This window comes from Podarcis liolepis (assembly GCF_965112155.1).
Source record: "Podarcis liolepis genome assembly, chromosome: 2".
Taxonomy (NCBI): Eukaryota; Metazoa; Chordata; class Lepidosauria; order Squamata; family Lacertidae; genus Podarcis; species Podarcis liolepis.
The window spans coordinates 51381033-51394322 of NC_139555.1; the positions used below are offsets into that span (position 1 = coordinate 51381033).

At 48.3% G+C, this 13290-nt stretch overlaps 1 protein-coding gene across 5 annotated transcripts in view; it reads left to right on the top strand.

The window, feature by feature from the left end:
• Positions 1–576: 576 nt before the first annotated feature.
• SH3PXD2B (SH3 and PX domains 2B) overlaps positions 577–13290 on the top strand; it is a 116665-nt gene continuing 103951 nt past the window's right edge. The window contains exon 1 of one of the 5 annotated variants that reach the window (XM_083483488.1): positions 577–741. Coding sequence is in view for 2 of the 5 variants with exons in the window: in XM_083483486.1 (XP_083339612.1) it covers positions 8046–8117 (72 nt within the window). In the remaining 3 variants the exon portion in view is untranslated. Of the gene's footprint in view, positions 742–6738; positions 6784–6867; positions 8118–13290 lie in introns of those variants that run through there. The other 4 variants (XM_083483490.1, XM_083483489.1, XM_083483486.1 and 1 more) reach the window with 4 other exon arrangements.

The window sequence follows — 13290 nt, forward strand, 5'->3', positions numbered from 1 at the left end:
AATAAGATGTAAAAGTGCTTTCTAACTGTGCATCCCAGTTTATGGCATTGTTAATAAGAATGCAGGAATAAGAGTCTTGATTCCTGCCTTGCAGGGGGTTGCAGTCAGTGAGCCTCAGGGTTGCTTCTAACTCTACAATTCTATCCTTCTATTAGACCAGTTCTGCCCCCTTCAGTGTTAGCCTTTACTGAATTACATATTTAATTGCTGCGGCCATATAATGTGCATTTCTTCAATGTGTCCACTAGAGGGCACCACATTAAAACATTGGGCTCGACTTAAAGTTTTAAGAGATGTTCCTGTCGTAATCTGATTTATACTTATGGTAAACGTCATCAATAAATGGTGTGTTTTAAGGGTTTGTTGTTTTTTAATCTTTTGAGGAATTTGTTGAGATAGGGCAGTTTGATGTGAAGGTATGAGCAGGGACTAGCAAAAGGACTGACCAGTTGTTCTGCTGCAGGAATGTTAAATGTCCTAGCACTTTAACTATGACATCACCCCATTCCCTCAGAGGCCAGCATTATGAAGTCAGCAGCAAGGGCATTGCAACTTTCCAGTTTAAAGATTCTTGAAAGATTCCCAGTGGTGGTGTGAACTGAGCCACACAGAGCTGTTATTTAAGCACAGTGGACACCCAAAAGGAAAAAGGGGGAAATAAAGGTGAGGGGAAATAGAAATGAGGATTATTCAAAAGGACTTGGTGAAGAAAAGAATTCAAGCAAGCCCACTGAGACCTAAGCAAGTTTAAGCTTTACTTTGTTGTTAACTTGGTTACACAGAGAAAGAAACACCAACAACCCTATACAGGAGTTTGTGTGTGTAAAAAAAAACAGCAGATGGCAGAAATGACTAGGTTTGTCTGCCTAAGAATCTGGAATGTGTATTCTGAAATTAGAATTTACCGTATTTTCCGCTCCATAAGGCGCACCACTTTGGGGGGGGGGGGATTCAAGAAAAAAAATATTATTTAAAGGGAGCGCTGAGCAGAGCCTGTATGCATCCCAGGCTTTGCTCAGCGCTCCCTTTCATGAACCACGCAGTGTGTGTGTGTGACGGGCTGCCCTTCTCCCTCCTCGGGGAGAAGCCCCCAAAAGCCACACACACACTCCACGCAGCTCTTAAAAGGGAGCGCGACTCTTGGGGGCTTTTGCAGGAGGTGGGGGAAGTGAGAGAGCCGCGCTCTGCCCCTTCCCCCACCTTCCGCAAAAACCAGGGATAGCCGCACGAAGCCTCCTCAGGGCTTGTGGGGCTGGCGGTGGGGGGAGCCCGGCTTTCCCCCAGCCCCAAAAAGCAGGTCGGGGAGCAGCGGAAAGGCTCCCAGAGTTTGTCGGGGCTGGAGGGGGAAGCCCGGGTCCCCCCCCCGCCCTAGGGACCACACATTCGCTCCCTAAGACCTGGGGACAGTCCCCAGATTTACAAATCAGTCCCCATACAAAATCCATTGAATTTGAAAAGTGTCCCCGGATTCATTGAAAAAAATCTGGTAGCCTTATGGTAACATCTTGCGAAACTATTATCAATACAATAATAGGCAAGTAAAGTGGATTGTTTATTTATTTGTTTATCTCTCACCTTATTTTCCAGGGCAGCAAACAAAGCTGAAAACACAATATTTAAAAGCAACATATTTTACCTACTTTTGCTAACAGTCATAAGACGCCCAAGATTACTATATAAAAATAGCAACAGCAGCCAAAATGGAGCAGCATTGAGCAAGCCATAAAACAAAAGATTATACCCAAAACCTTTTTGAAAGATGGTTTTGCCCCCTCCCCTGCCCATACAACACTACATTAGTATTAAGCAATTTTCATGCAAAACAAAAAACGAATGCACATGAATTTTGACAGGCAGTGGGAACATCCTAATTCCTGTACCATATACCCTGGAATCTAGGTGCTTGTTCACATAAATACTGGATGCATATGATGGTACTGATACACACGGATGCTTTCCATCCCTGTTGGAAGACAGTCCTTCTAACAAATAAAATCTCATCCAGATTAATCAGCACTGTGAGGCATTCTGATACTTAAGTGCTTTCCCATTGATCTTTGGCTTTATCTTGGCCTCACGCCAGTTTTCTTGTAAGTGGTGCACTGGAGTGGCTTTGTGATGGAGGACAGAGATATGCAAGGGGAATTTATTTTAACAAGCTGCTGCGAGGATAAACATTATTAATCTCAATTAATATTAAAACAAACCAAGGGACTGCTGACTACATGTTGGTCACCAAAAGAAGGCTAAAGGCATGTGTGAGTGAGTTTGTGTGGTATTAAACTAGAGAGAGAGAGAGGTAGATTGATCTTACGCTTTTGTTCTTAACGCTTATTCCCTACTGGAATAAGCTGCCTAAGGGTGTTGTGGATTCTCCAAAAGCTGTTGCAAAACTGGTCAGGTTTCATAGAAACAAATGTTAAAAACAGTGATTTCTTCATAATGGCAGAAGCGCGACTAAATACCCAGTGTCTATAATCAGTTATTTTACACTTCAGAAGCTTTTACCTAGGTGCAATTAACATGTTCGTTTAATTAATTAATGAATACCCTGTGTTGAAAGGATATAGTTATGGATGAGTGTGCAGGTGGTATGAAAGTTGGGAAAACTAATTGAAAATACATTGAACAAAATGGTGCATATTTTGTTTCATAAGAACAAAGTACTGCATACGGTTAACACCCTTAATTCTTAACTAAGCTGGTGAGAATGAAAGTCCAAATGTATGTCTTCCAGGTTTTAGTGAAACTATATTTTCCCTTTGTTAGGTCTCCCATATCCTGCAGAAAGAGTTGTGTAGGACACAGGAATTTATGGTACAGTACAGCGTTATTGGCTGATAGAGTTGCCAAGGTCTCATCTGGAGATGACGACGACTGTAAAATAGGTTCTCTTCCTTTTTGCTTCATTTATGCTGCAATCTTATGCACACTTACTAAGAAGTAAATTTCATTGAAATCCATGGGATTTACCTCTGAGTAAACATGCTCAGGGGGTCTGCTGTTAAATTCCCTTGTATTTGCATCGGAATAAAGTACTGATTGCAGTGTTGCTTTTGGCCAGGGTGAGGACTCTGGGCTTCCAGATATTGCTGGACTAAATTTCCATAATCCCCGGTACAATAGCCCATGCAGACTGGAGCTGATGGGAGCTGTGGCCCAAAAACCTGTGGAGGGGCACCAGGTTCCCTATCCCCAGCTGAGACCATTTCAGAAAGTACAAGGTACTCTGATTGGCTTCTCTCACCTCTCCAAATCTCAAGAGTAGGCCATCTGTCTCCTATTCAGCCATCAGGTAGACCACACAAAAACTGAGGCCTAGTTTTTTTGTAAATCCTCAGAGCCCCACCTTGATAATGTGTGTGTGTGTGTGTGTGTGTGTGTGTGTGTGCGCGCGCGCGCGAATGAACGCACTCTCTCCTTGGACCAATTAAATTTAGAGGTGCCATTAATTACATCCTATGTCTGAGCTGGGAAAACTACATTTCTCCCTAATACCAAACTTGCTAGCACTGAAATTTGAAATTCCAGGATGGATAGCAGTTCTACTTGAAATAGGGAGTCTGTCCAGTTTTCTCCAGTTGTTGTGTAGGCGACAGGCAGGGTTAAACACATAACGGTCCTTAGGGCTGTCTGCCAGAATTTAAAGCTGTCCTTTTAAAACTGAAGCTGGTACAAATGTTACAGTTCAAGGACAATTCAAGTCAAGTTTATTGCATTGCTCATACATTGTAAAATCATCTAGGGCATTAAGAGACGATGCAACCATTGTGCCTCATACTACACCACACCACAAGGCTCTTTTCCCACCCTTCTTTCCAACCTGTTACAATGCAGATGTGCAGTGGCCTTTGCATGGTCCCCCAAACAATGCAATTGCTGCTTCCTCCATTTTTGTCCATGTGTTATTGGAGGTTTATAACATGCCATACAAGTGGTACCAGACCATTGGTAGGAATGTAATTTGCAAATGCTCTTTAAAAAACCACTTGGATCACAAGTCCTTCCAATGGCCCCAACTGGTACAAAAACAACTTATAGAGGTAGTAGCAATTACACTACTCGGTGCCAATGGATGCTAACAGAACTAAGTCCTCAACTACAGAGGTTATAGAGATATGCCTTGCTATATATTAAATTATACTGTTTTGCGCTGAGTGCTGTTGCTGCTGAAGAAAGGGGGATGTGTTTCAGTTGCTGCCAAGGACACAGATGAGATGTTTATAAGAGAATCCAATTAATCTGAAAGTCAGTGATGTGCCAGTACTAAATCTGAATTCACTTTAAAATGTAACTAAGCATTCCCACAGCTCTCCTCCCTACAGGGGTGTGTCTGCGACCTTCACTGGACAGCTTTCAGGGAATGCTAAAGATGCACTTCTTTACCCCAGCCTTTTGACACCTGAGGTGCATTTTTTTCAGGACCTACCCTATTTGGTTTCAGCTGTGCTTAACACTGAATTTTTAAAGTCATTGGCCCACAGACCTTTTAATGGAAACAGACTGTTCAGACAGAGGTCCTGGAATATTCCGGGGGCGGCCAGTCACCCCTCCATGGCCCTGTATATTACTTCATTTGGCCTGTGGTGTAGCAGCACGTCCCTAGTGAGTTTACAACTTGCATGAAAGATACAAACAGCTGCCTCATACACTACGTGGAGCTGAGTGAACACTGTTAATCTATAATATATGAAAGAACCATGTAGATACAGATTCCTATTATTTGTTGCAGGCTTCAAGGGGTGGGGACTAGGGGCATTTTTAGTTGCCATCCTGTGTGTCACAGGCAAGTCCCTCAGTGGAGGGTACAGGTAACCTGAAATTTATGTAGGGATTACGTTCCAGGGACAGTGCATAAAGCCAAAACTGCGTGTAGTCAAAACAATCCTCTGAAAAACAGAAAACGCCACACAAAAACTGGAGCATGATGACTGTGTGGTATAGTGGTTAAGAGCGGTGGACTCGTAATCTGGGGAACCAGGTTTGTGTCTCCGCTCTTCCACATGCAGCTGCTGGGTGACCTTGGGCCAGTCACACTTCTCTGAAGTCTCTCAGCCTCACTCACCTCACAGAGTGTTTGTTGTGGGGGAGGAAGGGAAAGGAGAATGTTAGCCGCTTTGAGACTCCTTCGGGTAGTGATAAAGTGGGATATCAAATCCAAACTCCTCCTCCTCCTCTTCTCCCTCTTCTGTGTTGCTTAGTTTAGAGAAGCTTTTGATGTTTAATAGACTATTGTATTCTAATATTTTGTTGGAAGCCACCCAGAGTGGCTGGGGAAACCCAGCCAGATGGGCAGGGTATAAATAATAAATTGTTGTTGTTGTTGTTGTCATCTTCTTCCAAGCATGGTATTGCTCCAGGAGATGATCGGACAGGCTTTGGAAACCGATAGAGATTTGCAGATGACATGGTTAGCCTTGGTTAAGCTTCAGAAGTTGATTGTGTGAACTGATTTGCTGCTGGTTGTTTTTGTTCTGAGAACATAGCCGCCGACTCCATGGGGCTTGAGGGGGCCCGAGCCCCCTCAAAAATTCGTTTGGGGGGGCTCCGCCCCCCCAATAATCTCTGGTGCCCCTCCAGCAGAGCACCATCGCCGCCCCTCCCCCAGCCCAAAATGCACAGGGAGGGTCGGGCTGCATGCCTCCTGCCCTCCCTCCCGAGCAAAAGCTCCACCCAATTTCCTTTGGAGCTGATTAATAGGCGCAGCACGCTCTCCCCTATTCGCTCAGGAGGCGGCGGCGCCACTTTATTTGCATATTCATGAGCTTATTTATTATTCATGAGCTTTCCCGGGCCCCCCCAATATTTTTTATAAGTCCGCGTCCCTGTCTGAGAAACATGGTGATTGGCAACTGCCACTGTTGTTTCACAGCTGGAGCATTTCTGGATAAGGTCTCAAAGTGTCTGTAAAGCCGCGTGTGATTTTGAGGCTGTGTTCAACAGAAGGATGAAAGTCAGCAATCAATCCAATCATGTGTTTTCATGTGCTTGGGAGAGCAAACTGATGCAGATTCCAACTTGCTGGCATATTCTGTCCATCATCCTCATCTTTGTCTTCTGTACATGATCTTAGCTGCTCTTCTTTGTCTGCAAGTGCAGCAGCATCAGTTGTGTGCACATTTTCCAGGTCAAAGTGGATCTTAAAGCTTTGAAGCCAACTGGGGCTGGCTTTGAACGCCTTCCCAGGCTACCCATCCTCAGCAAAAGGCTGGGAGAGTACCTAGAGGCTGAGCGCCTTCTGTCACAAAGTGAAGCCATCAATAGGTATGCATTTACAGTTCATATCTTCAAGTAGGAAGTTTATCGCCTTCTCAGTCTTCACCAAAATCTTGTCTTCAGTTATTTGAGCACTTGTTGCCACAGCCTCACAGATTTCCCCCCCCCCCAACTTTGATGGCATAGCTGCTAGATTCACTGTGGCCAAAATTGCCGGTCAAGGTGCAGACAGACAGGCCACCTCTCAAGCAGTTTAGCACAACCAAGACTCAGCTAGACTGGTAAAGAAAAAGCGATTTATATGCGTTTTGTTTGCGGTATAACATTGTGCCACTAGATGGCGACGCGGAGCTCCGTTTTTTCTCTACCTGTTTTCCCCCTTTAAATTTATGCCGCTTTAAACTGAAACGCTTCTTTTGATGCGTCTAGATCCAGCGTTGGAACCAGTCGTTGTCCTCTTGTATTGCACAGCAGCTGAGGGAGCTGGCTTATGTTTCGGGGCCATGCTTTTTAATCTCCCAAGGCCCCACGCACCCTCTCCCTACAGATCCCAACACGATCCCCTACGTGAGTGCACAACGGCGGGTGGGATTGCTGAATCCATCCCTCAAGACCCACCCGTGTAAAGCGTGTAAAGTTGAAGCCTGGGGGGGGGACAGGAGAGGGGGCGAAGTTTTGCAAGGGGATATTTACTCCATAGGAAAGACTGAGGGAGAGTTGTGGAAAAGCTCAAAGTGCTTTATGCGACGACGGCTCGAAAGACGACCTTCGGCCTCCCTCGGAAACCAATTGCGCCGCCTCCTGTCGCGACAAGGAGCGTTTCAAAGTGTGGCAATTCCAGATTCAGACGAGGATTAATTGGTGCCTTTTCCTCTTCTGAGAAAAAGGCGACCCCTGCGTTTGACCTCGGCTGCTTTCGAGCTCTCTTCCTTCACTTCACAAAGAGAGAGAGAGAGAGAAAGAGAGGCGGGCGAGTTGGGGGGTCAAATGGAGGTTAAAATGGTCCTTGGGATTGTGTGGAAAAGACTCGCTCCTCATATTAATCTAGTCCCTCTATTTCCCCCTTGCTGTTCTTGGTTATGGGTGACGTGAAAGAAAGGCAAGGATCGTGCGCGGGTTGGTTGTTGTGTTACTGGCAGTGGGCAGGAACGTGTGGATTTGCCGCCCAACTCCAACTTCCCACCGGTGTTCACAGCTGAAAAGTTGCGCCTTTGCTTCCACACACACACACACACACCCGCCCCCCCAAGCGCCCCCCCCCCCAATTCTCAGCAGCACAAGCGAAAGGCATGGCGCGGAGAGGCGCTTCTGCGTGTTTGGCCTGAAAGCGCTGGCGAGCCGCACGGTGGTCGTGGCCCTTTAAGAAGCCCGGGGAGCGGGGCTGGATCAGAGAGCGCCATAACCACACCGCCTGCGCCTGAGTGGGATAGGCTGCTTTGGCAGGGATGGGCTGGGAGGAGCCCTCCTGCATCTGCAAACTCTGGCCAGGGAAAGAGCGAAGGGGGTAGAGCTGGGGGGGAGGAGGAGGAGGAAGAGGAAGCAGAAGCAAGAAAGGGGAAAGGGGGCGGGGGGGACACGGGCAGGCGCTGAGGGTGCAGTGGGGCTCAGGCTCGTCTATCCCTTAGCAGCGCAATCTCTGCAACCGCTGCGTTTAAAAGTTTCTGCGCTTTGGGTCCAGGAGCGTTGGCTGCGCCGACCCTCCCGGAGGAGGGGTTTCTTTCGTCTTATCTTCCCCTCTACCCGTCTCCGAGATTTACACTCCTTCCCTCCCCCCTCCCGCTTTATTTTGTTACTTGCTTCTGGGGTTCGGGTTGCAGAGGACCAGCGCTATGCCCCGGAAGAGTATCTTGGAGGTGAAGGTGCTGGACGTGCAGAAGCGGCGAATTCCCAACAAACACTATGTGAGTGAGCATGGCATGTGTGTTTGTGTGTAAGTGTAACCCGCGGTCGGGTGGGAAGAATTGCTGAGAGCGCCTTAAAATCCTCTATCCCAGTGTTTCTCAACCTTGGGTCCCCAGATATTGTGGGAATACAGCCGTTCATTTTCCTCACATGCTGGGACAGATCTGCTGCCCTTGATACAGCTGCTTTGCTGGGATTTCGCACGGGCATCTTCTCCCTGCGTGTTTTTTTTTGGGGGGGGGCGTTGGCTGCAGCTCCCTAGCTAGAAGAGAGGCGATGGGGTCGCCTCCCCGCAGCCGCTTCTGTGCAGTCTCTTCCATTCCCTCCTGGATCCACTGTGAGTGCATGTTGTAGCTGGAATAGTCTGTCTGTGCACACACTGCAACTTCCTAGCAAGCCAGGCAGGAAGTTCTTGCCGCCTGGCTCTTTCTTTTCTTTCACCAGCGTTGACATTACAAAGGCAGGATTGTGCATGTTGACCAGCCCGTCACTTTAAATCTCTGGCCAGTGCTCTGGACGGGTCCCATCGTGGGATGGGCAAGCATAAGTCTCCCTTGGCGTTTGCTTTTAATGGTTTGCTTGGAAATTTAAACTGCTGGAGGGGATCTGGAGAGCAGCTGCTCTCCTGGCAGAGAAATCTACATGGGTTTCTTCTTTCTCAGAAAGGAAAGTAGTGGCTTTCCTGCCAGATTTGTGTTCAGCAGCCTAGAAGTGCATCTGTAGGGTGTGTGAGAAGTTTGCTCAGATTTCGATATACCCCAGGCAAGAAGACCTCTGGTACTCCCTGCTTTTGGGCCCCCTATGCTTTACAGGCATTGTAAGGCTGTGGGAACCTGGCTGCAATGTGTCAGAACTGTCAGATTCTGTTTGGAGTGTGTATCCATTGGGGCTGGTGACTGGCAGGTTGGGTGCTGCAGCTTGTCATTTCCACTAAACTGGGGTATGCCTGCTGAATAGCAAACACCTCCCCTTCTTGCAGGGTCTGTTCTCCCACTTTTAATATCCTGCCTGTTCTGTGCTGAATCCTTAACACAAATATTTCGTGCATTATAGATTGCGAGGGAACACAGTCTCTACCCAAAGAGTTGACTGGCAACTCTGTTAAAGAATCTATGGCAATGTTTAATTCATTCACAACACACACATACACACACACACATTAGGAGCCGGAGGGGTGAGACTGTGCAAATAGAGAGAGCAGAGATGGAAGGTTGTGCTTCACATATGGGAACCTGATTGTTTCTGAGAATAATGAAAAAGGGAGTTAAGTTAGGAGGCAGCCAGGAGGATGCAGAGGAGAACAAGGAGTGAATGGTAGCATAGGATGAAACATGAGTAGAAAATGCAGGTCTTTTAATTCCATATCCTCTTATACTGTACAAATTGGTGCAGCAGTCGTTCACTATACCTACCTCTAATGGTGTAATGATCCCCCCCACCCTTTTGTGATAAAAAGCTATGATACTGCGATAGTTTTATTTTCATATATTTATACTGTTCTCAGCAACAATTGTCACTAGTATAGGCTTTGTTTTAGAATGTCATAACAATCTGACCTTTTATTTTATTGCATTTATATCCCACGTTTCTCCAAAGGAGCTTAAGGTGGTGTACAGGGTTCCCCATTTTTATCACCACAATGTAACTGTGAGTTAGGCTAGGCAGAGAGAGATGGACTTGGCAGAGGCCACTTACCGGTAATCAGCTACTGAGAAAGAATTTGAACCTGGTCTCTGAGCTCCAACTTTGTTCTCTCCAGATGTTGTTTGACTCCCAATTCCCATTAGTGCTAGCCAGCACAGCCAGTAGTCAGGAGTGATGGGGATTTACAGTCCAAAAACCTTTGGAGGGCACCACGTTGGGGAGGGCTGCTCTAACCACTGCACCACAGCGACAATCTGCCAAATTTTCATAGTGGAGAAGGCAACACAAGGAAGCAGGTGGGGAGAGGAAGATAAACAAAGGAAACAAGTAGTGGGGATGATCTATAGCAGTGTTTCCCAACTGGTGTTCCACGGCACACTAGTGTGCCGCCAGACGTTGCCTGGTGTGCCGTGGGAGGGAGGTGGGCGAGTCGGGCGGCGAGAGGCGGGGCGGCGGCGGCGAGGAGAGGCCGGCCAGCGCGGGGCTCTCGCCGTCTGGCTGCCTGCGTGGCGCTGACGTCACGGGGCTGTAACGTCGAAAGAAACCCGGGAATCCAGGCTGCGGACAGCCAAACTTCGCCTTTTCTCTATGGCCAGCTTTCATCCTATCATATGCTAATACGTCTACGGTTGAAGCTGCGGAAGGGCGGAAGTTCCTGCGGGGAAGAACCGTCCGGTGAGCCCCGCGATCTTGGGAAGCTGAGTTCCCCCCTCGAGAACCGCCCCTCTCCCGCCACCCTTCTTCTTCTCCGCTGCCCGCGTATGGTCCCGCCGCGTAGCATCCTCTCGGCACCCAGAGCCCGGGGGGCTTCCTGCTTGCCATGGCGAGCGGCAGCAGCCTGGCGGCGGTAGCTGGCCTCGCAAAAGCTCCCGCCGCTGGAGGCCCCTTTGCGCCCGCCGGCCGCCTGTCGGCCGCCTGCTCCTGGGAGTGCCGGGCGGACCTGGCGGGAGTCCTGCGCCTCGTCCCGGAGGGGGAAACCGACGCCTGCGAGCCCCTGGGACCCCCGCTGAACGGGTGAGGAAGGCGCCCGAGACTGGGGGGGGATACACACGCCCCAGGTTGCGGGCCTTCCTGTTCTCTGGAAGGAGCCCCGGGAGCCGTGGCAAGGAGGCGAGGGGCAGCCGAGACGGGGCCTCGAGGGGCTTGGCGGGGGGCTGCCCCTCTTCCAGACACCCCCCAACCCCCCAGAATGACCGCCAAATGCTGAACAAGCATCAAACAACCACAAAGGCTTCCGCGTCGTGACTCAGCGGGCAGAGTGTAGGTGTGTTTTTGCACGAAAAGGATCCCAGGCACATCAGTTCCCGGCGTCGATCCCTGCCTTGGAAACCTTGGAGAGCTCCTGCCCTCCAAGTGCAGACCCGCCGCTGTCAACTTTTTCCACATTGAACCCAAACACATTGCACTTGGGGGACCAGCTTCTTAAATCTTTGGCCATATAGTTTGCACGGTTGCACTTGGCACTGCGACCCAATTTGGATCAATTGGAAGACCAGTGGGTGTAGCAGCAGCCTGGCAAGAATAGGCTCTTGTCCTCATTCCACTTTTTCAATCCATCCTTCCCCCTCTGGGGTAGCTTTCTTACTTGCTCTAGAACAGTGGTTCCCAACCTTTTTTTGGGCCATGCCCCACCTAAACATCTCTAAAATCCTGCCCCCCCCCCATGACGTATAATTCTTATTATTCAAAAAGTGAATAAGTAAAAAGTGACCTTTCCCCATCTGGCATGGTGGTGTGCCTCAAGATTTTTTTCATGAAACAAGTGTGCCTTTGCCCAAAAAAGGTTGGGAAACACTGATCTATAGTACAATCCTATGCCAATAAACTCTATTGTGTCCAGTAGAGCTTAAAGGTACCAATGCCCGTACGGGCCAGTCGTGTCCGACTCTAGGGTTGTGTGCCCATCTCACTGAAGAGGCCGGGGGCCAGCGCTGTCCGGAGACACTTCCGGGTCATGTGGCCAGCGTGACGAAGCTGCTCTGGCGAGCCTGCACCAGTGCAGCACACGGAAACACCGTTTACCTTCCCGCTAGAAAGCGGTACCTATTTATCTACTTGCACTTTAGGGGTGCTTTCAAACTGCTAGGTGGGCAGGAGCTGGGACCGCAGACGGGAGCTCACCCCGCCACGGGGATTCGAACCGCCGACCATGTGATCGGCAAGCCGTAGGCGCTGAAGATTTACCCACAGTGCCACCTGCGTTCCTGTCCAGTAGAGCTTACTCCTTGTTAAATATGTTTAGGATTTCAGCCAAAATTCAGTTGCAGACATATGCTTTAGAACTGGCTGCAGTTGGAGATGAGATTCTACTTACTTAAACATATTAATTATAATTAATTAATTAGATTTATATACCACCCTTCCTCGCAAGATCTCAAGGCGGTTCACAGAATAAAAATACAAGGCATAAACACCAGTAAATAATTAAAACAAAAACAACAAAGCAATACCCCCTTCCACAAACACATTTAAAAGCCTCTTCTACTAGATTGCTGCTGCTTTTTATAATGCCTGCTTTTTAAAACACCTTGCTTATAACATGACATTTCCTTGTGTATCTTATTAGACTGGGGGAGAGTTACCGGTAGGACTTGCTTTTACTCTTCACTATGGATAATTTCTTTTGTTTTTTAAAACTGAATGCTGCCTTTGCACCAAATGATGCTATAGTGCTGGCCACATGCATCCTTTGAAATACATTCCTGAGTTGACTGGAATAGGTTTTTTTAATCTTTGGAAGGATCTGCCAGTGACTACAGATAGAGATGCTCTTAGCTGTGTTCTAGTTCTGTCTGGGACATCATAGTATGGAGGAAATGCATAATCAAAGGGGGGAAAGATGGTAGGCTCTTACACATAAGAGAAAAAGTGAGTCGTTTGGGAAAAGACAATCCTTTAAATCAGAAGGAAAATCAACAATAAATTGTTGCCTGTAATGAAGGATAGGCGAAGTGAATCAGTTTGGTATAGCTCTTGAGTTCAGATAGACATAAGATTTGATTATCATACCCCAGAGGTTTTCAGCCTTTTTGAGTCCTCGGCTCCCTTAACCAATTACATTCTGTCTGCGGCACCCCTGTGGGGCTCAAGAGTCCAGTTGTGTCACCCCTTGCCTGCAGAGCTGACAGCCTCTCACCCTTTTTTGAACACCCTCCCTTGTGGAGTCTTCCCTCAGCCTCTTCCCTCCCCTTTCCTTGGGAGTCCTTGGGGCAGCCGTCCCTTGTCTCTGAGCTGACCCCCCCCCTCCGCCCCAAAGAGAGGTGTCTCCCAGAGGCACCCTTCACCTACAGAGCTTATGGCCTGGGCTGCTGCAACAAACAGCTGTGCAAGCCTTTGGGAGGCAGAGACAAGAGAGGGCATCAGAGCAGGGAGGGAAGGAAAGAGGGATGGAGGCCAGTGTTGCCCACGGCACCCCTGACCATCATTCAAGGCACCCCAGGGTGCCACAGCACACTGGTTGAAAAACACTGTCATACCCTAACGACCTGTTGTTGTTTAAATGAGGCAGTCCTGCTTTCTAGCTGACTG